The 26,247-nt window shown below is 34.3% G+C and overlaps 1 protein-coding gene across 3 annotated transcripts in view; it reads left to right on the top strand.

The window, feature by feature from the left end:
• Nucleotides 1–26,247, top strand: part of DST (dystonin) — a 591,073-nt gene that overhangs the window by 370,641 nt on the left and 194,185 nt on the right. Inside the window, exons 13-28 of one of the 3 annotated variants that reach the window (XM_051997184.1) lie at nt 9,129–9,224; nt 9,358–9,485; nt 12,377–12,470; nt 13,557–13,711; nt 14,501–14,963; nt 15,049–15,177; nt 16,039–16,116; nt 16,228–16,389; nt 16,496–16,600; nt 18,891–18,986; nt 20,691–20,816; nt 21,358–21,510; nt 21,732–21,886; nt 22,089–22,215; nt 23,244–23,427; nt 24,833–24,990. In XM_051997184.1, the coding sequence (XP_051853144.1) occupies nt 9,129–9,224; nt 9,358–9,485; nt 12,377–12,470; nt 13,557–13,711; nt 14,501–14,963; nt 15,049–15,177; nt 16,039–16,116; nt 16,228–16,389; nt 16,496–16,600; nt 18,891–18,986; nt 20,691–20,816; nt 21,358–21,510; nt 21,732–21,886; nt 22,089–22,215; nt 23,244–23,427; nt 24,833–24,990 (2,409 nt within the window). Of the gene's footprint in view, nt 1–9,128; nt 9,225–9,357; nt 9,486–12,010; nt 12,254–12,376; nt 12,471–13,556; nt 13,712–14,500; nt 14,964–15,048; nt 15,178–16,038; nt 16,117–16,227; nt 16,390–16,495; nt 16,601–18,890; nt 18,987–20,690; nt 20,817–21,357; nt 21,511–21,731; nt 21,887–22,088; nt 22,216–23,243; nt 23,428–24,832; nt 24,991–26,247 lie in introns of those variants that run through there. The other 2 variants (XM_051997186.1, XM_051997185.1) reach the window with 2 other exon arrangements.

Here is a 26,247-nt window from a genome sequence, read left to right as displayed (position 1 = left end):
CCTCCCCTGCCCCCTAGCCAGGCTCCGTCACATCAGCACTGCCAGTGTGGCAGTCCAGGGATCCGGGTTAGGGTGGGTCCTGACACAAAGGAGTCTCAACTCTCCCCAGGAGGTTCAGGTCCAGAGCCTTTTACAACTCCCCCCTTTTTGTTTTTTAATGGGTATAAAATGTCTGCTTTAAGAGCTTCAAGAGCGGCACGGGTGGTTTTTAGGAGAATTGAAAAAACGCAAGGTAATAGACAGAACATAAGCATCAATAATCCAATTCCAATGAATCCAATTGTAATCCAATGAAATAAATCTTTCAAGTTCACACCCTTAAACCAAGAGGTAAATCCCTTCGAGATTTCCTCATTCCATTCTTTGGCAAAAACAGTAGAAGCATTTTGCATAGCAGAAATAATAAGATCAAGGGCTGTCAATTCGCTAGTAGCATTTGTAACATAAGTAGCATTTCTTAACACATCTTCCAGATATGGATATAAGGTAGAGTTAAAAGGAACAGGAGTAACACATACAGGATAGTACTTATAATGACATTGCATTCTCATATAGCGGAGCATCAAAGCTTGTTGATGTACAACCACTTGCAAAACCTCAGTTGTTTGTGCTATTCTAGCTAACAGGGCGCTGTCTATCTGTTCTTGATGTCTCCAAGCTTGTCCATTCTCAACCATAAATTGTTGTAACGAAGCAGCTACAAAACTTAACTGATTTTGTATATTATGTATCTGTATCTCTTCTATAATATTGAGGGCCAGATTCACTACTGACAGTGCAGCCACCAGTTCTCCTTCTCTTTTCTGTCTACTTAATTTTCCAATCAATTCATCAGAGATAGAAGTAGCAAAGTCATCAGCTTGAACAGGATGAATAGTATAGGGGGGAACTCTAAGAAGAAACACAGCATAACCCATGTAATTCTCATTAAGTCTATTAGTGATTAAGGGGTTGTTACATTGGATCACATATCCATCCTCCACTTGAGTAATGTTAGGGTGCCTACAAAGCATAAAAGCTGCATTATTTAGCGTAAGAACCTGTCCTTTGAATCCATAGCAGAGAGTACTATTTTCTCCAAAATTTCTATGGCAGGTAGAATTTTTGTTTTGGAATACTTCAAACCATTGTCCAAAAGACAAATCCCTATGTAATGGATTGGAAAGATTCACAGAGATATTCACACCGTGTAGGGCCAATCCTATTTTCCATAGCTGAGTTTGTGGAATATCCTCCACCACCGGGGAAGGGGCTACTAAAGCGGAAGTGGAGGTGGTATTTCTGTCCCAAAAAATTAACTTCTCCTCTCCAATGTTGTAGATCCCACCAATTTGTCCTGTAGAGCAACTAACCATAGGGGTAAATACTATTCCATCTGCATCATGGGCACATGGGGGAAGATGGGATTGCTTTATGTGTGACACGTTGGTCGGGTTCTTATGTGGGATTGCTAACAATTCGACATCTAATGAACTAGTAAAATTGTTGAGATCCCGATCTCTGTGGGATCTTTGAGAAGTTTTCCATGATGTCAAAAGAATACAATACTCTGAAACATTCGAGCTATTTGTGTCATAATATACACAAATAGGGGCATAGCGGGTGTGGAAAGTTAGGGTACCATTGTAAGTCTTATTTGTAAATGAGATTGGGAAATCCAACCAAGGGTTGTCAAGAAAAGAAGCATTACCACGCACGATTAATGGAAGGGGTTGATGACGCCATGTCATCATTTGAAAAACAGGCAAATTGGGAGTAACAGCCCAATAATTGGCTGCCTCTTTGGTGGTTACAATATCTTTCCATTTTAATGTATGGGGGACCATAGGGGCAGCGGTAGCGGAATCAGTCAGGATGCTAGCCAAAAGGCCTGTGATCAATTTCCACATTGCCCTGCCGGACGCATTTTTTCTCATGCCTCTGCGTCCCCTCTTGCGAGCTTTCTCTTCTGGATTCTGTTGTTTCTGTTTCTCTTTTCCTTCCCTCCATCTCAGCTTCTGAGATCTTCGATGGCGTCTGCTGGACTTCTCTGACATTTTGTAACGGGATCCATCTCTTTTCTCCTCCATTCTCACCTGTAGAGACACAAAGATATCCTTTGCCTCTCACAAGAACCTTGTGAGGGCCATTCCAATTTCCTTTCTCGTCTTTCCACCACATAGTACTGCCCTCCAGCCAAGTCCATGGGCATAACTCATTGTTTTGTTTTTTATGATTGTCATTTCTAATTGGGGAGGTAGTGTAAAATTTCATGGCTGGTGTTGTACCATCCTCTCTGACTTGTAGATAGTTCAGAGTAAATACTGCTTTGGCTACTTGTGCTCTAGTCAGCCGTCCGGCAACTCCCCCTTTTTGTTTAATGAGCATGCGTTTTAGAGATTGATTAGCACGCTCCACTATTGCTTGTCCTGTAGGGTTATAAGGAATACCTGTAATATGATGAATGGCAAACTCGTTTAGAAAGGCCTTAAAGCCTCGAGAAGTATATGCAGGGCCATTATCAGTTTTTAGAGTGAGGGGTACTCCTACAACTGCAAAACATTCTAACATATGTTGTATTACACTTTTTGTAGCCTCACTGTTCTGTAGAGTTGCCATTATAAAGCCAGAAAATGTATCCACAGTTACATGAATCAAAGAGGATTGAAAGTGAGTAAGGTCCATTTGCCAAAGAGAGTTTGGTAGATCACCTCGAGGATTAGAAGTAGGTTCTCGAGGAGGGGGCCTAAAAGGAATACAAGCAGTACATCATTTGACTATCTGGTGGGCTTGATCCCGGGAAATACCATATAACCGATGTAAAGATCGAGCAGATAGGTGGAATTGAGAATGAGCTAACTCAGGGGCTAAATACCATGTAGTTGTGACAGGGGATGAGAGGGAAGAATCAACTATAGAATTGCCCTGAAATATAGGCCCACACTGCGAGGTGTGAGATCTGACATGAAGGACATATATAGGTTCCTTTCTAGCAAGGAGTAGACTTTGAACTTGTTTAAACAGTTCCTTAATAGAAGAGCTTGACATATCCAATTCAGCGCCAGTTGTTAGGGGCCAGGACCGGTCACAGGAAACCTCAACGGTGACTGCCTCTTCCAGCTTCCCCGAGCCGAAGGGGCTTCGGACGTCTCCGGCCCTCCTCGTAGAGACGGGAGGAGGGAATCACCAGACAGAGAGCCGAGGTTGATAGAACACAGTGATGTTTATTGAAGTTACAAGTCAGCAGTGTCTCTCCAAACCGTCCCGTGTCTGCTCTTTTTATAGCTCTTTTCCTTCCTCCTTGCTGTTCACCAATCGAGGTAGAAACTCCTCCCCAATCCCTCCCCGAAGGAGGAGCTCATCCTCCCCTGCCCCCTAGCCAGGCTCCGTCACATCAGCACTGCCAGTGTGGCAGTCCAGGGATCCAGGTTAGGGTGGGTCCTGACACAAAGGAGTCTCAACTCTCCCCAGGAGGTTCAGGTCCAGAGCCTCTTACATAGTATAATTCTTCTGCAAACCTCATTAGCATTTTCCTTAGCAAGTTGCCTTATTAAAATGTCTGTTATTGGATTTTCTCCATTTGTTCTTGTGATAGCTGTCTGCAAATGTCCCACAAAGTCAGCAAAGGGTTCATTTGGCCTTTGTGTTATTTTTGTGAAGGCCCCACCCTTTTCATCTTTATTGTGGAGAGAAGCCCACGCTTTGATAGCATTAGCAGCAATTTGCTCATATGCTGCTATAGAATAATTAATTTGTGCTGCGACATCTGCATAAGGACCAACACCTGTAAGTAGGTCATAGGTGATTGCAGTATGAACTCCACTTTGACTATTTTGTTGGGCTTGTATCCTACACAGCTCACTATATTCAGAAAGCCACAAGTAGTTTTGTCCAGGTTCTAGGCATATCCTTGCTATAGATTTCTAGTCATCAGGGGTCAAGATTTCAAAAGCCATATTTTGTAATAGCATCTTAACATAAGCTGATGTAGCCCCATAAAGAGTGCAAGCTTTTTTCAGGTCTTTGAGGATATCTATATCAAAAGGTGAGTATCTTCTACTTTCTTGACCTGAAGAATTAAACTGTTGAATAACTGGAAAAATGTGGTGTTGGAATTCCAATACATTTGTCCCTTCTTCTTTGGCCTTAATTAGTCCCTTTTGCAATCTACTCAAAGGAGCAGCTGGATGCTGGGGGGGAGGTGCTGGTGCTGTCACTGTTCCTCCCCACCCCCCCATTACCCCTCCTCCCTCCATCCCTGAGGGTGGAGTTGATGGAGGAGAGTCAATTACCTGCTCCTCAGGTGGGGCTGAAGCTGCCTCAGATTCACCCCGCCCTTGAGCCTCACTTAAGTCTCCATGCCCTGTGGGGATATGGCCATTAATCTGTTCTTTGTCTTCCTCCTTTATCTCAGGCTTCCGCATTTGGCTATTCTTTTTTCCTTTTCTCCTAGAACTTATATGGTATTTTAAGGCCAACTGTATCGAATTGTATAAATAGAATGTCTCGAAGGGAACTGACTGAGACCGTTTTCAATGTTATAATCGGAGAGCTGTTGACCAACCAATGCCCAGTTACCTAGAGAGATTTGCTCTTCCTCTAAGAACCAAGGGGAGGTGCGTTTTAATATACCCAGAAGTTTAGCTGCCTGTTCCCAAGTTATAAGTAGCCCTTGATCTTTTATCAGGTCAAGCAGGCTTTCTATAGCACCACTCCTGGGTGGGGCGGGGGTTGGGGTAGGGGATGGAGAATCTTTACCTAGGATCTGTTCCATTTCAGCCAAAAAGTTACTGCTTTAGTCTTTAAGAAAATAAGTTCCCTGTTTGTCTTATACTCACCTAAGTTCCTGGTCACTGGAGACTTCTTCAGTGAAAGTAGGGTCCTTGGTTCCCACGCTTGGGCGCCAAATGTAATGACCGCGTATTTAAAATCAGCCGGAGTCAGGAATTCAGGTTAAGGGAAAAATCTTCAATATTTATTGAAGTGAAGAGGTGAATAAAGATTGCGATAGCAAATATAGGCAAGAAAGATTACGATAGCAATATGGACAGTTGCGACAGGAAGCCAGCTAACAGAGAGAGATGTGAGCTGAGCCAACCGTGACAATGGCAATCCCAAAAGTCTTCCTCCCCTTCCTTTTCCACTCCCCTGCCTCCACCCACCAAAATCGTCATTTCCTATACAACACATCAGGACTTGCACAAAGAGTGGGCGGGGGCCATTCTTTCTCCAAGCTTATATATTAATAGAGTATGGTCCAATTACTATTTAGCCTCATGTGCTTGGGACCTCAGTGCATCAACTCAAGCCTCAGCCCATTACACAAAACCTTTCTCCTCTGAATGCAGCCACCAAGAGGATTGCACAAACTTAGTTCTGACAGTTTTCCTCCAGCTCAGATAGGTCTCATATTTTAAAAGAAAAATCCAAATATCCTCTCACCCCATTAATGGACCAACCTTGTTAACTTGCTGCTGATAAAAACAATTCTCTCATCCATAGAAAAATTGAAAGGAAGACAGGTAAGAAGAGGAAAAGCCCTGCCTCTATCCAGCATTATGTTAGTGACAGTGGGAAACCAAGGTCTAATCACATTCTGAGAATGAGAATGACTATATTGCTTGCTGAGTGGTATATTGTTTTTGGTGTTTTATTATTATGACCAAGATCCTCAAAGTCCCATCAAAGGAAATGGGAGTATAGAAATTAAATGAGAGTTTGAAATTCTAAGAATACTAAGATTAAAGAGAAGAAAAACAATTCCAACTATAAAAACTCCTCAAAAACAGTTCTTACCCTCACAAACAGCATTTCTGTTAGAGTTAATTATGGAATATTGCATAATTATGACATTTCTGTCAAGAGAAAAATTTTTCTTTAGAGACTCTTGTTTTTATCAGGCTATACTTATATATGTTTATATATTTATCTTGATATATATATATATATATATGTGTATATATATATATGTATACACATACACACACATATATACACACATATATTCATGAAACATATATAGGTACACATGTAGACATCCATCCATCCACATATATACATAGACATTTACATTTACATACACACATATGACATGTGTGTGACTTTACTTCTAGTTTGCCCGACTACATGGTCTAGTAATTACTATTTTAATTTATTTATACTGAGCTCTCTTGAAGTAAAAGTAGCATATAAATATAAGCAAAGACATAAATGGAAAAAATTAGCTTTTTATGATTTGCTGGTGGGCTCAATAAGAGAATGTTGTAATACATATTTAAAAATTAATAACTTAAGTATTATTTAAAGGATCCAGCTTGATTTTTAGTTTTTATGTTTTCATGTCAAATCAGGCAATAGAAATTCAGATAATTTGAGCTTGATGCTTGAGAATTAGTGTGTTCATGTATCCACATTGACCTTTGATATAAATTTTAACCTTACTATGAGAAATGTATTACTATATAGGAAATTACTTCATATTTATTTGTAACTTCCATATGGAGTATAAGTTTCTTGAAATTATAGGTCACTTTTTCATTTTCACTATCACTGTCTATAAAGAAGGCATTCAGTAAATACATATGGACAAGAGTTCAAGTACACTGAAAATATGTAATAGAGATTTCACATTCAAATATAGTTTTCTACATATCCAATTATTGCCTCTTGATTGATATAAATCTCAGTAGGTGACTGGAATAACTTTGAGGAAATATGGGGATTGCCGATTTGTAAGTGCTATGATGTACCTGGGAAGATAACATAGTTTTAATTTATATACTGCTCTATAATTGCAATGCATTTTACATATAGTGCCACTGCATCCTTATAGCTGAATTCCTGCCTTTAAAGAGGATAATACACATAGAAGAAAATTGAAAAACAATGGGGCAGAGTGAAGGATTGTGGTGGGGAAAAAGGAAGGGAAGTCATTTGGCATGGAAGTATGATTAAAAAAATCTAAAGCAGCATAGCCAGGTGGGAATGAAGATGTGGCTGTCCTGGATCCTTTTCTTCAATAGCTGTTTTGAGTGGAGTTCCCTATCTATCCTCCATTCAGAGGATCAGAGGGTATAGAGGCAAGTACAAAGGCTGAAATACAGGATGATATTATTATGACACAAGGTATAGAACAAAATCTACCAGAAATGATTTTGTTTTAGAATTTATAGGCTTGAATTAAAATTTGATGTCCATGAAGATGGAATACTCACTTATTAACATTCATCTAATTAAACATATGAAATTTACTTTAATATGATTTTGAAGTTGAAGTTATTTAAAATATTAACAATTGTTTATTATTGTTACATGACCTGAAGCAATACATATAATTTTAGTTGAATTGATTCTTAGAGCAGTAAATGGGATAATAATTTAAATATATGATTGAAAATATCATAAAAACAATGAAACTCAGTAGCTTCAGTTTCATTTTATCTTTATTATATTTGGCTTTTAGAACTATAAATTAAAATAAAATTTAGCTCCCACTGTTTTATAGGAAGCAAAAATTAACATTTTGCCAGCATATATTAATGAGCATAAAAATTATAAAATGATTATAATAATTCACATTTGTACAACCACTAATGTTCTAAAAGTACTTTTTAAATTTCAATTTCAAAGACTAGGTAGTGTAAATATTCATTTCTTTTGTAAATAGTAAAACTGAGGGAAAAAAGGTAAAATAGTTTACCATCATATCATGAATTTAAATGGCCAAAATTGTAATTGAGGCTGTCTGACTCAGAACCTATTGTTTTTCTTTTTTCCATTTTTAAAATTTATTTAATATTTTTCTCTAGTTACATGTAAAACAATTTTAAACATTTGTTTTTAAAGCTTTGAGTTACAAATTCTCTTCCATCTTCCCTCTTCACTCTCTACCCCTATTGAGAAGGCACATGTGAAGTTATGCAAAACATTTCCATAAAAGTTATGTTGCGAAAGAAAACATAAGCTCCCCTTTACATCCCCCCCACCAAAAAAAAAAAAAAAAAAAAAAGTATGCTTCAGTCTGTATTCAGATATGATCAGTTGTTTCTCTGGTTATGGAAAGCATTTTTCATTAAGTCAGAGTTGTCTTGGATTATTGTAGTGCTGAGAACAGCAGTCATTGACAGCTGATCATCCTACACTATTGCTGTTAGTTTGTACACAGTACATTTCAATTTGCATGAACTCATAGAAATTTTTCTAGGTTTTTCTGAGACCATTCTAGTCATCATTTTTTATAGCACAATAGTATTCTATTATAATAACATACCGTAATTTATTTATCCATTTTCCAGTTGATGGACATCCTGTCAGTTTCCAATTCTTTGCACTAGAAAAGGAGCTGCTATAAATATGTTTGTGTATATAGGTCTTTTTTCTTTTTTAAAAAATTTCTTTTGAAATACATTCCTGGTACGAGTATTGTTAAATCAAAGGGTTTTTATACCCTTTGGGCATAGTTCCAAATTGTTCTACAGAATTGAGAATCCATTGTTCTTGATGAGAAACTGTATTTAACTATTTTTATAAAGGAGCTAGGTAGCACCGTGGATAATGCTAGTCTTGGAGATAGGTGGACCTGAGTTCAAATTTAGCCTCAAATTCATAATAGTGTGTGTCTCTTGGCAAGTCACTTAATCCTGTTTGCCTTAGTTTCCTAATCTATAAAATGAAATGGAGAAGGGAATGGCAAATCCTTCCATTATTTTTGCCAAGAAAACTCCAAAAGGGGATCATAGAGTCAGACATCACTAATCGACCAAAAAAAAAAAATATCCTTTGATATATATATTTTTAATGTTTTTGCTAAATGCTCTTTTTTTAGTTGGTTTGTGATAGAATTTTTATAGAAAGCTGTAATTGTTACAGTAGAACGCCTTTAAAACATGATTCATTATTATGTGGATTTGAATTACGTGGATTATTATGTGCAGTAACCTCAAATGTAACTACATACAGCCACAATATGGTATATCATACCTCCCCTTAATTTGGATATCAGCCTTGCTCCCTAGTACAGTACTATAAAGGGATTCTCTCAGTGGACAGAAGACAAGAGTAGTTGATATTCAAAGTGGTAAAATTAGAGAATAGTGAAAATAGATCTTTGAAGTCTTATCCTTATTGTTATCTTTTCTGTTTTATTTCAGGCACTTTATAATCAATATTTACAATTTAAAGAAACAGAAATTCCACCAAAGGAGATAGAAAAGTCAAAAATTAAACGTCTCTATAAATTACTAGAGGTAATTTATTTCTTTTTGATTTGATTTCTTTTTTTTTTTTATTTTGGTTTCTTTTGATTATATCAATTTCAATATTTCTTTTTTTTTTTTTGATATATGTTTTACATTGCTTTTTTGTATTTTTTTTCCTAAGATTTGGATAGAGTTTGGGCGCATCAAACTCCTTCAGGGCTACCATCCAAATGATATAGAAAAAGAATGGGGAAAACTCATTATAGCCATGCTTGAGCGGGAGAAGACTCTACGGCCAGAAGTGGAGAGGTAAAAAAGTTAATATTTTCATATGACTATTGTTATGAATATTATCTTTCAAATATATTCCAAGATATACCCATTGTCTCCAGGCTTTTCATACCAAGTCTCAGAATCTAGAATTGCATTGCAGTTTCAGAAATCATTTAATGGAAGACTATATTTTGAGAGAATATTAATGCTCCCTGTTAGTGCCTAGCAAATGAAGAAAGGCCTCTATCTGTAGACAGATAGATAGAGAGGCCTGTAGCAAATATGGAATTCCATGAAAAAAAATAAACAGGGATTAAGAAGAGAGGTGGAATCTTTATTCAGTTTCCTTACTGATTCCTCTTCTGGGATTTAAATTTTTTCTGTTTTTAGTTAAAAACACTATTTTTCATATTAGGCCTCCCAGTTAAGGATATAGAAGAATTAGAAATAGGTTATAGAAAATGAGATGGAAATGATATTTTTATTATTAGCAAAATTTTTTGCAGTATGACAGTAACCAAATCTTTTCATAGCTCCTATACTTGGTGTACCTGTAATCAAACCTGTAATCAAAAATCTTTTCCTCTGCTTGCCTATACCTTCTTATCTAGAGTATAAAAAATCAGCTTGATTCTTCATTAAAACAAGGAGATAGACAAGGAAGAAAACCATTATTCCACTTTTAATTAATTGAAAATCATGATGCCCCTTTCTTGAAGAGGATAAAGATAAGAGTATGTGAATTGGAAAGTTTACAACTTAATAAGATACCTTTGTTGCTGGATCGTTAGGATGAAAATCATCTTGAATCATATAGCATGTGGCACTGATATTCTAGATAACCAAAATTAGATAGCATATTTATTTACTAAAATATTGGAAAACTTCATTTAATAATTGTAGTTTGGGATAGAAAGAAAATGATTGTAGTATTATAATATGAAGAATTGGAAAGTATCTTAGAGGCCATCTGGTTCAATTTTTAACCGATAAGGAAACTGAGTCATAAAAAAGTTAAAGTGGCTTTTGTAAGGTCATAAACTATAAAGTAGCAAATCTGGGGTTTGAACTCAGATCCTTTAATTTCCAATTCTAATAGGCTTCCCAGTGTTCTGTATTGCAGTGTGTATGAAAACTGATTTAAAAAAATATATATGTATATATATATATTAATAAAGGAGCTATTTAACAACAAGGTTTTAAGTTAGCTATATATTTGGCATAGAAAAACCTGATGTTTCTTTTTATATCCTAAGAATCAAAGGATTAGAAATTTAGAGTTTAGTATAAATAGAAATTATTGATTCCTTCTATCTTTATTTTTGCAGAGACAAGTCCAAAGAGAGAAAGTTCTTTATAAAGCAGAATTGAAAGGGAATTCTGTGATTTAGTGCTTTTATATTATTGGGGAGGCAAGCATGAAAATCTTTGGATAATGGGTTGGGCAAATGCCTTAATTTTCTTGACACAACAAGTTTGTTGGCATTATCTGGGCATTTCAAATAATCCCTACCTGGCATAAAGTGGGAAAGAGGTGGAGTAAAGGAAGAGTTTGCATACCACAAGAGGGAAGAATAAGTGAAGATAAAATTTGTGAGTTTTGTCTTTGCTGTCATTGAAGTTTGGCTTTAAAAAAAAATGCAACCTAAAAAACAAAGCATTAAATAAGTATAATTGGAAATGGGCTTATGGAGGGCACATTCAATATGGCTATAAAGAGTCTGCAAGACCTGAGTTCAAATGTGGCCTCAGGACACTTACAAACTATATGATCTTAGGCAAGTCACTTAACCCTGTTTGTTTTAGTTTCCTTATGTGTAAAATAAGCTAGAGAAAGGGGAAATCATTTCAGAGTCTTTGCCAAGAAAACCCCAAATGGTGTCATGAAGAGTTGCATATGATTGAAAAATGACCTACCAACAACAAATACATTATAAAGTAAAATAATGAATTTGGAAAGTATTTGATTACTTTGATCTGCATAGACAAGATACATCCCATAATTTAGGAATAAAAATTTATTTTATTCCATGTGTAATGAAGTGTGTCATTATACACTGCATAATTGACCTGTGCAATTCTCTCCTTCACATTTTACAATGTCAACCTGTCTCTTTAACATATGTTATAAATACTTGTGTTCTTTTAATTGAGGATCAGTTCTCAAAGAAAGATCCTTAGAGTGATCCAGATATTAGGACTTATCATTATCTAAAAGGACAGAAAAGATAATTGATGTATAGTTTATAGTGAGCCATTTTTTGGGAACTGAGTTGTTTTTTACCTAGTTTAAATGCTGTGACTCTTAGTAAAAGTATTTGGCATTATCTTTGTCAGTGACGCCCCAATCATCCTGATTAGTCTGTACTTGTTGAGATTTAATGCAGGCTACAAAAGGCAAACCTCAACTGGCATATGCCTAGCTTTAGGCTAGATCCTTTTGAATAGTTATCAGAATATTATTTGCTGTGTGTTGAATATGCATGTTGAAGCCTATTTAAAGAAGGCCACAATGCTCCATCATTCAGAAGCTACTTTTCCTCCTGGAAGCAGTGCTTTTTGTGGTGTTTCTTCACTAGCTCTTGCTTTAAATTGGTTTTAATGGACCAAGAGTGAAGATTATTCTGAGAGTAAAAAATGCAGAGCAGTAGCTATAGTTACCATAGCAGCGACTCTGTTATGAGCAATACCACCAGCACCCGCACCAGCATCGACTCAAATGAGAATTTTCTTTCTGTCCACTGTGGACCAACTTTGATCAATTCTTGTATAAGCTTTGGCAATGAATCCTTTGATGGACACAGGTACTATATATTTGGGTTGAAACTTTCTTCACCACTTTTTATAAACTTTTTATTGTGTTTTCTGTGGAAATGACTTTTCTAGTCAAGAGAGTAAAAAGCCATTAATATTCTGTCTCCTTTTAGGTTGGAAGTGTTACAGCAGATTGCAAGCCGGATTCAGAGGGACAGTATAGTCTGTGAAGACAAACTGATTCTTGCTCGAAAGGCCCTGCAAGCTGTAAGTTAGCATTCAGGACATAGAGGGTTGGTGGGTAGTATGAATCTTGATTCATTGAAATACTCATTTGTGGGTTAATGAGTTATTGGGTATTTATCTTTTCAGAATTTTCAGACCTGCCTTTTAAAAAGAAAATTAAAAAGCTATTTTTTTGTATTACAATATTGCTATCTGCATTTTTTAAAAGGGTGTGGCCACCCATCAAAATGGAAGAAAAACAAAGAATCCATAAGCAAGTTTAAGTATTTAAAATTTTTTGTTTTTAGTCTAGCCTGGACTTGTGATAAAAAAATCAAAACTATTTTTGTTCATTCATTCATTTGTATGGTTTTTAAAAATTCATTTATACATTTATCTGTTCATTAATTTATTATTTTCTCTATTTCCTCCCCCATGCTTCTTTCTTTGTCTCCCTCTTCTTCTATTTTTCTCCCCCCTCTCTCCTTTTCTCTCCCTCTCTCTTTCTTCTTTTCTCTCTCTCCCTATCTCTTTCTCCTTTTCCTTTCTTCCCTCTCCCCTCCCCCCCATCTTTTCTTTTCTTCCCTTTCCCTCTCCCTCCTTTGCTAATAGGGAGCTCCTTCTACCACTGTAGGTTAGTCACTGTTCTTCCAAATGTAGTTTTAGAGAGTTGCTTGGGGTACCAAAAAGTTAAAAGCTTACTGAGGGTCATTAAGCCAACATGTATCAGCAATGGTACTTAAACCCAAGGTCATCCTGACTTTGAGATGAGCCCTCTATCCATTATGCCATTAAAAATTTATTGAAAATTTCTTTTTAATATAGTTGAATTTTTTTTTTAATATTATGAAAGTCAGCATGATTTTATGAAAAGAAGTCAGGATTTGGAATCATAGACCAAATCTCATTTGATCCTAACAGCTTATATGACTTTGGATCAGTCACTGAACCTATCTGTGCTTCCTTTTTTTTTTGCATTTATAAATTAGACATCATATGCCTAGAGTATTGATCTCACCTTATTGCTGAGGATTAAATAAGAATATCTATAAAATTCTTTGGCATTCTTAAAACATTAAAAAAAAAGTCAATTGTGACTATATTGTTAATATTTGTCTTAAAATATAGGATTCTAAAAGATTAGAATCAGGGTTGCAGTTCCAGAATGAAGCAGAAATTGCTGGATACATACTTGAAAGTGAGAATCTTTTACGCCAGCATGTAATTGATGTTCAAATTCTTATTGATGGAAAATACTATCAAGCGGATCAGCTGGTACAGAGGTAAATAATTTTTGATTTTTGCCACACATATGTATGTATGTAGGTATATGTGCATGCTTGTGCCAAGTTTAGAATTAACCATCTTAGGAAAAGAATATATTTGGTTGATATGTCTTATATGATATATATCTTTTCTCATGTGAAATGAATGTCACTTTATTGTACTGTATGTTTCTATGTTTATTGATTTACATAAAAATTCCATATTTATCATAATGGATAGAAACCAATGACTAACTTTCAAATGCATCTATATATTATTTCCTTAGTTTTCTCATTTTTAAAATGAAAAAACTGGGTTAAAATTTTTTTCTCACTATTGAACATGAGTGGGAAAAGCATTAACATTCTTTTTTTTAAATCTGAAAAACAATCTTTTACTTATGCTTGACAATATGCAGATTTTGAAATGATAGAACATGACAAAAAGATATTGGATTTTACCTGAATGGAAATTGTGAATTAGGATGGCATTTTTCTCGTTCATTTTTTCCTCATACCATTGAGGATATTGACTTTTGAATTTTGCCAAAATAAAGTATCAGGTCAAAATGACTTCAGTTTTAAAAAATTATCTAAATTGAAAAAAGTGATTGAAATTATAGAACAGAAAATTCTCATAGTAAGCATAGCCCTGGAATTGGCTTTCAGTGAGTCGAACACTTCTGAAAGGGCCTTTAAAATTTCTAAAATTCAAATGCAAAACAATTTTTGAAAAAATGTACATGGGGAAAATGCTTTTTGTATGTGGTAATGAGATTTTAAAAAGCAAATGTAATTGCCTTATAGGGTTGCAAAACTACGTGATGAAATTATGGCCTTAAGAAGTGAATGTTCTTCTGTGTACAGCAAAGGACGCTCCCTGACAACAGAACAGACAAAGCTCATGATATCAGGAATAACACAAAGTTTAAACTCAGGATTTGCACAGACCTTAAATCCCTGCTTAAACTCAGGGCTGACCCAGAGTTTAACACCTTCACTCACCCCTTCCAGTATGACATCTGGCTTGTCATCAGGTTTGACTTCCAGACTGACTCCATCTGTTACTCCTTCCTATACACCTGGCTTTCCATCAGGATTAATTCCAAATTTTGGATCAGGAGTGGACACAAATTCATTGCAAACACTCAAGCTGATGCAAATCCGAAAACCTCTTCTAAAATCTTCTTTGTTAGATCAGAATTTAACAGAAGAGGAAATCAACATGAAATTTGTTCAAGATCTCTTGAATTGGGTGGATGAAATGCAGGTAAACCTCTTGACTTCAGCTGTCAGCTCTGCCTTTCTTTCTAGCAATTCCCTATTAACACCAGGGCTTTTGTTGCTCTTTTAAGGTGCAACTGGATCGAACTGAATGGGGTTCTGATTTGCCCAGTGTTGAAAGCCATTTAGAAAATCACAAAAATGTTCATAGAGCTATTGAAGAATTTGAATCTAGCCTTAAAGAAGCTAAAATCAGTGAGGTATGTGTATTTAAAAATGTTGTATTTCATTTTAAAATATATTTTTTTCCCTATGAATGTCCCATAAATCAAGCAATTAATAACTGTTCCAAGCACACCCTAATTCAACTCTTTATCACTTCTCACCTAGGCTATTAAAATAGTTTCCCAATGGTTTCATTTCTTCAAGTCTTTTGGCTCTCTAGTCCATTCTTCATCCAACTGCCAAAGTGATTTATTTAAAGCACAAGTCTGACCATGTCACTCGTCTATTCAGTAAATTCCAGTGGCTCCCTGTAAGCCCTAGAAGCAAAAATAAACTGTTTTGTTTGGCATTTAAATTTCTTCACAGTATAGTTCTAGATTACTTTTCCAGGCTTATTACATTTACTCACTTTATGATTTAATCAAACAGGCCTTCTTTGTGTTTCTTATACATGGCACTCCTTTCTTGTAGTTGTGGCTTTATAGTAGCTCTCTCCCATGCTTAAGATACACTCTTCACCTTTGTCTTTGAGAATTCTTAGTTCAAAACCCAGCTCAGATATCATTTCTCATGTCAACCCTGACCTGTTCTCATAGCTACTAGTGCCCTCTCCTTCCCCACCAGTCATCTTTTATCTATTTTGTATACAGTCTACATGTATTCTATATGTATATGTCTTTCCCAATAAAATGGAAACTTCTGGACGGAACTATTTGGCTTTCATTTTTGTAATTTAGTACTCAGCACAGTGCCTAACACACGGAAGGCACTCAAATACTTATTAATTGATTACCTTGTACAAGGTAATTGCTTGACTTGAATTGAAATGAATCATTTTATTTAACTCAAGATACTTAACCTTTAAAATGTTGTTGTGATGCTTCTATTTCAAACAGATCCAAATGACTGCTCCCCTCAAACTCACATATGCAGAAAAGTTGCATAGATTGGAGAGTCAGTATGCAAAACTCTTGGTAAGATAAATTATACCTCTCAGTCGTGTGTGTGTGTGTGTGTATACACATATGCACATGTGTGCAATTGGCAAAAACGCCATTTTTAATTTATAATTTTCCCTTTAAAAGAATACATCAAGGAATCAGGAGCGACACCTAGATACTCTCCACAACTTTGTATCTCGAGCCACTAGTGAGCTTATTTGGTTGAATGAAAAAGAGGAGGAAGAAGTTGCTTATGACTGGAGTGAAAGAAATTCAAACATATCCAGGAAAAAGGAATACCATTCAGTAAGCATAACAGTAATACTTGGCTAGGAAAAACTATATTTCATTTAAAACCAGCTGTCTAATATAGTTTTTCTTATTTTCCCTATACCCCCCTCAACACTATAAGGAATTAATGAGAGAACTTGATCAAAAGGAAGAAGTGATTAAATCGGTTCAGGAAATAGCAGAGCAGCTTCTTCTAGAAAACCATCCTGCCCGACTAACTATTGAGGTAAGTCAGTTAATGAATGTTGGCTTTTAATTAAGCTTCAGATTCTACATTGAGAAATAAATTTATACATTTGGTAATTCAAAGACTTTTTTCTTAATATACTTAATTTTAACAAAACAATAATATTGAAACCAAGTTATGTTGAGTCTTACATTCAGTAGTATCTATATTAGAATCCTATTATCACTTGACCTTATATAAATTGACTTTGTTATGGTGAAGTCATTCTTGAATCTCATAAGAGGCAGTTTATTTTTTAGAGCTACCAGGAAACTTTTCATTTTAATAGGTTTATCTATGACATATTTCTTTAGTGTAAACTGGGACATTGTTATGGCAAAGTGCCAAGATAATTTCCACATTTCAAGTACAGAAGTAGCAAGAGTGTTTTGGATGGAATCAAGTTACATAGGTTTATTCAGTCCTGCAGATTGATGACAGATACAGTTTTTGACTTAGAAGATGCCAAAGGAGAGTGGGCAGGAGAGTAGCAGGTGAGCTTTGTGTGTGGGCAAGAATGTAAGAAGTTCAGTCTATAAATGATATGCACTTAATTATCAATTATAGTGTTAGAAAGGGGAGTGGTTTAAGAAACTTTTTCCTGGAGATTTCAGCCCTGTATGTTACTGTCACCAAGAAGATAAAATTGCTTCATTAAAATGGGTATTAGAAGTGCTTCTTTTGTATGAAATGTGATTGGTGTCCATCAAAAATATAGCATATCATTTTGGTTGTGACACATTAAGAAACATAACAGAAATGAAAAAATCTAGAGAATGACAATAAAAATCACCAAGAGGATTAAAGAGTTTTTGTGTGAGAAGAAACTATAACAGAAATAAGAGGAAAAATAATTTTTCAGGGCAAAAATATGAAAGCTGATAGAATATATTATCATAGTTTGATAATAATGACAAGGTATAATTAATATATAGGTATTCTTAATTTAACAATATTTACTACTACTAAACTAGCATTTGATATAAAGAAAGTTTGTACACACAGAGTGTGTGTATCAATCACAATTCATTATTTTAAGACAAAATACTCTATGAAATAACCACAAAGGTGTATTTTTCAAGCCAATTTTTTTGAATGAAAAATTAATTACAACTGTGTGGAAATATATAACAGACTCCAAATTGAGTCTTACTAGGTATATATAAACATTTTTTCTCTTCAATCAAGTCTTATAAACTTATTTTGAGGCAGTAAAAATAGCAGCAATAATAACAGAATGTTTTTGTGTAACATCTAAGGTAATATGTCTTAATAAAGGGAATATGTTCTTCACAATTCAGAATGAAGTTATACTGTTTGAACTAGTCATTAAAAATTTTTGAGCGCCATCTGCTGGAAACCATTATATTGTAAACTGAAGTAGTTCGAATTTGATGTCAGTTTCTCTAATGGAAGGTCATATCCTTTTTTAATGTATCACTGATGATACTGCAAAAACTCGCAAAATATATTAGGTTTTTGGAACATAATTTAAAAAATTTATCAGTTGCCTGATTAGTGTCAATAACTATGCCAGGTGCTAGAGAGATTATCAAAAGGAAAAGAAAGTTGCAGCTATGTCACTGGGGATATTAAAAAGTGACTAAAGAATAATAGAGTAATTACAACCTGTACTGTGGAAATTCAGAGAAGAAAAATAGCACTTATTTTTTGAAGTACACTTCAAAGGAAATAATAGAGAAAGAGGGAGATTTGGGTATATTTGAGAAGAAGCAATGAAAGGAGATTGTATGAAAACCATTACAGAAGACTTGAGATTTTTTTTTCCATTTGAGATTTTAAATACTTATTTTCAAGGAAAAATAAATGTTCATTATTCATTTAGGAAGAAATCCAAAGAATATAATTCAATTCTATAATTTATATTCTCTCTAAAATATGGTCTTAATCATATCTTTTATTGCTATTTCTCTTTCATTTTATAATTTTGGGTGAAAATTGTGAGCAGATAAGGATTCTTGGATCAAATAGATCAAATACTTATTAATTGATTATCTTGTACAAGGTAATTGCTTGACTTGAATTGAAATCACTCTAATTTTCTAAAGTTCTATCCTGTACATTTAGTTTTCATTGCTTTATTATAAGTAAAGGAATAAAAGTGATTACTGTGGTTTGATTAGTTTGTACCTATTAAATATTATAGTGTTCCAAAATGCATTTGTGATTATAAGTATCTCTTTTAGGATATTATTATATCTTATTTTATACTAACATTTTCTAGATTATTTTGTTTCTCCCCTGATTATAACTGTGATTCATTTTAAAGGCATATCGAGCAGCAATGCAGACACAGTGGAGTTGGATTTTACAACTTTGCCACTGCGTGGAACAACACATAAAGGAGAATAGCACATATTTTGAGGTATTAACACTACAAATAAAATTGGTTGTGACTTAATGTCATACTAAATGATTAGTTTGACTAAGAATAAAAGTCTGTTATGTTTTGTTATTTAATTATATTAATTAGAAATAATCAATTTTAGTATAACAGCAAAATTTGTAGAAACGTTTTCTTCTATGGCACAGTGGCCTATGTTAAATCTTAAGGGAAAGTGTGCCCCAAAGATGTAAAACAAAACTGTACCCTTATCAGAATTTAAAAATATTCTTCATATTTGTACTGTATTTTATTTTTTCAATATTGATATAAAACATAATTATAATATATGTTCAAATCCAATGAGCAGTAGAGGTGAGGTTTAAACCAGAATTTAAATGTACATACATACACACATATTATGTAGTGTATGTTTGTGTGTGGGTGTGTTAAATGTATATATCTATACTTATATATATGGGAGACAAAGGCCCTCAGAGTTTCTGGTCAAAATCAGAAACAGTTATTTGCTATCTAGGGAAAGGAATAGAGGGAAGGCAAGGAGAAAAATTTGTAACATGAAGTTTTGCAAGGGTGAATGCTGAAAACTATCTTTGTGTATATTTTAAAAATAAAAAAGCTATTAAAAAGTAAAAAAAAAAAAAAAACAAAACCCAAACAGTTGCTGTTTACATTCACATTGAGCCATTAGGGACTAAACAGTGACCAAGTGGGATTTGGCCTGGAACCTATTGTTGGCCAATCTATGAAACCTAGAGTGATTTGGGGCAAGGGCATGGTTCGTAAGAAAGAAATCTTAATTCACAATCCCCAAGGCATCTTTAGAAATTTCAACCATCAAATTTGACTTTTCCTTTGATTGGAGCATCCCCAGGTAAGGGTATGATTCCTCATGTGGACAGAGAGAATGGAAGATGGAAAGGAGAGAAAAAGGAAAGAATGACATTGTTCAAATGGAAATGACCAGTTGGGTTCCCAGTAAGACAGCTTGTCCTATTCACCAGTTATTTGTTCTTCAGATTCAAGGAGGACTATGAAATCAGGGAAGTAAAATAGCTCCATGGCATGCAAGTGAACTGGATGTTGGTGAGGGAGGGCTATGTAAAGTCACCAGCCTCACTTTTTTCTCTGGAGCTATCTGGGTCTAGTAGGAAGATACAGATCAGGACAACTGGAGATAGCCCTGGATGAGATGGGAGAACTTAGAAGAATCCATTCTTTGCCTCTTATCTTACCTGGCCTCAATTGCTGAGAGTGGCTGCCTCTGTAAAAATGAGAACTGTTTAGACTATAACTTAAAAAAGGCCAAAGTCTCCTACTGCATCCAGGGCTATCTTCAGTTGTGCTGATCTGTCTCTGATCTCTAGGTTCAGATGGCTCTGATGGAGAAAGTGAAGCTGGAGACTTTGCATAGCCCATCTTCACATAAATCCTATTCACTTTCAAGTGAGAATTCACTTTCTCAATGCCATGATGTTCTTCAAGAACAAAGAACAGTAATAGCTCTCTCATCCATCTATCCATCCATCCATCCATCTGTCTATTCATGTGTAGCATCATAAAATATCACCTTTTCTGTAAGAAGCTAATAAATAATGATTCATTTTTTATGCAAGATACTAGTATTTAATATCATCTTGTACTTGTTCGTGAAGAAATTTAACTTTACAGCAATTTAACTTTTTTATTATCATTGTTTACCTCTTTCTATCATTTCTTCCCTAGTTTTTCAATGATGCCAAAGAAGCGACAGACTACCTAAAGAATTTAAAAGATGCCATTCAGCGGAAATATAGTTGTGACAGATCTAGCAGCATCCATAAGCTGGAAGACCTTGTCCAGGAGTCAATGGTAGGAATGGAAAATTTAAAAGCATTAAGCTCATTTTATATGAAGCAAGTAAAATTGGGTTTTCTGAATTGAATCCTATTAAGTTTGTGTATTCTCACAATTTTGTGTGTGGGAGGGTCAGTTTAGAGCTGTGATTTTATCAATGTGGGCTCCTCCTTGTTATGCATACTTCTTTTACCAGATCAGTCCATGGAATCAGAAGAGTTAAATGATTTGTCTGTGCTCACACAGCACACAACAGAACTTGAACCTTCTGACTTTCTTTTCTTTCTTTCTTTTTTTTTTTTTTTGAAGCTCATTTTTTATTTTTTTGATCCTTCTTACTTTCAAGTTTGTTACTCTATTCACTATATCATATTACTTTTGATTCTCATCATATTTCTTTCAAAATTGCATGACTTTTTTGGTCATTGGAATTACTTTTTAGTGGTTAAATATAATAAAATTTTTTAAAAGTAAATTTTTTGGAGTATTTTATTTGTTTGAAATGAACTACTTTGAAAGTTACTTGTATGTGTTCTTAAACTTTCTTAATATATAGGAAGAAAAAGAAGAACTTTTGCAATATAAGAGCACAATAGCAAGTCTAATGGGCAGGGCAAAGACAATAATTCAACTAAAGCCAAGGAACCCTGATAATCCACTTAAAACATCCATTCCAATTAAAGCCATTTGTGACTACCGACAGATTGAGGTAAGAACCTTAAGTCTCTTTATGGTGGAGTTAATAACAAGCATTGAAAATTGATCACAGAATGTTTGAAAATGGTAGCATCTTTATTTTTTTTCCATTTGTAATCTGTCACTTTTTCCTTGTTTGTGGGATGAGAGATCCTTTCCCTTCTTTCATATATGTTCTTTCAAAGGGTCTCCTAATTTTCACCTCATTATGTTTGGTTCTTTGTTTAAAACTAGATAACCATTTACAAAGATGATGAATGTGTTTTAGCAAGCAATTCCCATCGTGCTAAATGGAAGGTCATTAGTCCAACTGGGAATGAAGCCATGGTCCCATCAGTGTGCTTTACTGTTCCTCCACCAAACAAAGAAGCCATTGACACTGCAAACAGGTATGCACCAGCTAAAAGAAGAGAACTAGAATAGTGAATTTAATGTTTTCAAATGTTAGAGAAAAAGGGTTATTAAAGGGAAAAACTTATCATGGCTGCCAGAGGAATTTCAATTTTGTAAAACTTATGATGTCCCAATCTATCACAAGTTATTTATAAAATAAATAATACTATTTGTTTATAATTCTTTCCTTTCTTTCAGAATTGAACAACAATTTCAGAATGTTCTGGCCCTTTGGCATGAGTCTCACATAAATATGAAAAGTGTGGTTTCCTGGCATTATTTGGTTAATGAAATTGATACACTTCGGGCTAGCAATGTTGCCTCGGTAAGTGAAACAATGACAAGCCATCTTGGACATTTAAATTGTTTGGGGCTGATATAATCTAGAATAAAGACAAGATACCTAGTCTTAAAGGAAACTGGGGAGCCTCATTTAGATATTTTGATCTTAACATTTAAAGATCTGAAATGTCAAAAAATTATTTATTTCTTATTTATTAATCTTGAAGCTTCCAAAAAGCATTCAAGAATAGTGGCTTCTGATATCTTCTCAGTAATATAGTATTCCATTTGCATAAAAAGTCAAAGTTCAAAAAGTGGCATTTATATAATGTTTCACATTTCTAAAAAGCTCTTTTGTGAACATTATCTTATTTGATTCTACTTCAGTGCTGGTCTTATTTTGTAGATGAGGAAGGTACACAGAGATTAAATTGACTTGTTTAAGAGAATAGGGTAATGAATTAAGATTCAAATCCAGGAATTTTTAGATCAGATCCAATATGTGTTTTCCCTGTTACATGCCAAATTAACAGAGCTATGGTATAATGAGCTGCATTTTGATTATTACCTATTCATTTTAAATACTTTATGTATGGGACTTAAATTCTGTTTCTGTTGTTTACTAGATGAAAGCCCTGCACTTTTTTTGCTCTGAGTCTGGAGTTGGAGAATCTGGGTTTTAATCCTGATGGATTTTTACTACTGGTCTTGGGCTTCCTTTTCTTCATATGTAAAAGGAGAAGCATTTGCTCTATCAAAGTCTGATTCTATAAAGTGATTTAACATTTCTGAGTTAGCTTCCTCATCTAGGAATAATGCTTTCATTATTTATCTCACAATGGTGGTTATAAGGGTATATTGAATACATGCCAGCTCTTATTATCATTATCATTTTTTGATGAGTTGGAGAACACCACTTCCAGGTGACTTAACTGCTCATGATTATCAATCTCAAAATCTTTGAATTTTTTTGGAAAATTATTTAATTAATTGTTTGGGATAGCTCTTCAGATTTCATTTGATCTTATTTTTGTAACTGTTTAACTTATGTAGATTTACGATTTCCTTCAGATAAAAACAATGTTACCTGGTGAGCATCAACAGGTCCTAAGCAACCTAGAATCTCGTTTTGAAGACTTCCTGGAAGATAGTCAGGAATCCCAAATATTTTCAGGCTCAGATATAACACAACTAGAAAAGGAGGTTAATGTATGCAAACAATACTATCAAGAGCTTCTGAAATCAGCAGAAAGAGGTAAGATTGTTTCTTACATAACATTATTTTTTTCTTAAAGCATCGATTATTCAATTTTATGTTGTTTCACTATCAAACTTAATAAGGATGTAAGAAGTCACTATTTAAAATTTGTCTTTCATGTGTGAAAAAGGGTTTAGTTAAATTTAAACTATTTATAGGACAACATGAGAAAAAAACATACAAAAATGCTATATGACTATTATAAAAAAGCTATCACTATATTATTCATGTTAATTTTTCAATTTAAAATATGCATCTATAGGTAAGTGAAACCTTATAGGTTAGTGGAATGTAAATACTGTGAAATCAAAATGTGATAAGTTGATCAAGTTGTCCTTAAAATTTAATGGAATCTAGTTCACCATCATTGTTAAACCTTCACTTTGTGTGTATGTGTGTGTAGCCACAAATTATGTTGTAATTATACTTAATTCTTTTAATTTACAGTACTATATCAGATAGTACCTAACCATTCTGGGAAAATTTTATGTTACCTGAACAGAAAATGAATCAGTTTTTGATGTACGTCAGACATTTTTTATGCTCTACTACATGATAAAAGAATCGATAATTAAAAAAAACCAAACATTTCCTTCTTAGTTGAAACCAAAACTTTTGTTTTTCATTTTTTTACTAGTGGAAGAAAAGAGAAAATAAGTGGTTCTTTTTTTTTTTCTCCTGAGGCAGTTGGGGTTAAGTGACTTGCCCAGAGTCACATAGCTAGGAGATGTTAAGTGATTGAGGTCAGATTTGAATTCAGGTCCTCCTAATTTCAGGGTTGATGCTCTATCTACTGTGCCTCCTAGCTGCTTCAAAATAAATGGCTCTTAATAAAAAAAAATTATTAAGAAACAAGAAAATTTTATGAACATATAAAACCTAGATGACTTCCTAAGACAATTGCATCTTTATAATAAAGTAAATTCCACAATATTTCTTGGGAGTCATATAACAATTGTTCATTATTCAAAAATAGTCATTTAATTTTTTTATTTATATTTTTTCCTAATTCAAAATTTCTTGATTTATATATGGAGTTAGTATTTTATATTTCATCAAGTGAGTGTGAGAGAAATGAGTAATTTTTATTATTGTTTTTAGAAAAATATTTAGCAGTATTGGAAAATGATATTCATATTTTTTCCTAAACTGCAATATTCTATAAGAACTTAAGTTTCACAACTGTAATGAATAACGGAAATTCTAATAAAGATTAACACATTTTAGAAAGAAAAGCTAAATTTGCTTTTTCTGTGGAAATGGAATGTTAACCCTGGTTTGGAGAGCACAGAGTTAGTAGCATTTCAGGAAGTTATTGCTGATTGCTATATTAACTTATATGTACTAATGCCCAAAATATGGGAAAATGTTTACATTGAATGTTATTTTTTTATATCCACAGAGGAGCAAGAAGAATCTGTTTACAATCTTTACATCTCAGAAGTCCGAAATATCAGACTTCGCTTGGAAAACTGTGAAGATCGGTTGATTAGACAGATCAGAACCCCACTAGAAAGAGATGATCTGCATGAAAGTGTGTTCAGGATCACAGAGCAAGAGGTGAGTTTTGGAAAGACACTTAACTTTAAAATAAATTTTACCTGCTAGAATTAATTTAATTTACCTGCTAGAATTAATTCCTATGAATTTTTTTAATGGGCTTCTTTTCTCTTAATATTTTTGATTTACTTATATGTGATCATGTTGATTCTCACTCCTACTCTTAATCCCAGTAGAATGTAAGCTCTTTGAAGGAAGGAAGGATATCATTTTTGTCTTTATAGAATCTTATTAAAGGATTATTGATTGATTGAGGCATCTAGGTTGCACAATGGATGGAGCACTGTACTTGAAATCAAGAAGACCAGAGTTTAAATGTGATCTCAGACATTTCCTAACTCTGTGACTATGGGCCAGTCTATTTTTCCTCATCTGTAAAATGGGAATAATAAAAACATTTACTTTTCAGGGCTCTTGTGAGGATCAAATAAGATTATATTTGTACAGGGTTTAGCACAGTGTCTGGCACATAGTAGATGCCACATAAATTCTTATTTCTTTTCTTCAACATTCCCTAAAGAAATGATGTTTAAAGAATATTTTTTTTTATCATCATTCTTAATTAGTTGTCCTTAAGGAAATAATGGATGGCAAAACTTGATGGTCATGGCTCACTTTCCTCCCAAAAATTCTTTAGGAGAAAAAGTTAATAATGACTACTTAATGAAGAAGCAGTTATGCTCTTTTGTTATTGTTTGTCCTTTGTTTTGAAGAGGACCAATGACTCACATATGATGTCTTGACTTGTGCATTAATTAGATTTAAGTGAGGCAAAGTTGCATAAAGTTATCAAATTCACCCTCTCTTCCCAAGTCATTGAAACAATACAAAAGTCGAGACAATTGGCAATGGCCTGGAATGAGGTGGATGACTATGGCATCTATCTTCTATATCTGACCAAGCTCTAAGTGTTCCACCTCTTTCAAGCCCAAGTTCATGGTTTTTTTGGAACAAGTTGTTCTCATCGACTCATTTTGCAGGAGTAGACATCCTCCTAATTCACTGATGAGTTTATAGTGTCTTAGTTACTGTTATCATGATTTAACCAGTTAGCTGAAATGGTTTTCTGGGTTTTGTTTATAGGATTTTCTTATTTGTTCTTGTATCTTCCCTTATGTTTTTTGTGTAAGGAGGATGCCTATTAAATTATGGCATTTAAAAAAAAGAATTCTTTAGAAAAATTACCCAAAATTATAGCTATATCATTCAGGCATATGCTACTAAATATGGGCAATGTGTTGCTATGTTTTGCTTAAC

The sequence above is a fragment of the Antechinus flavipes genome, chromosome 4 (genome assembly GCF_016432865.1).
Source record: "Antechinus flavipes isolate AdamAnt ecotype Samford, QLD, Australia chromosome 4, AdamAnt_v2, whole genome shotgun sequence".
Classification (NCBI taxonomy): domain Eukaryota; kingdom Metazoa; phylum Chordata; class Mammalia; order Dasyuromorphia; family Dasyuridae; genus Antechinus; species Antechinus flavipes.
Note: the sequence above shows the minus strand (reverse complement) of the source record. Positions and strands in the feature narration are given on the sequence as shown.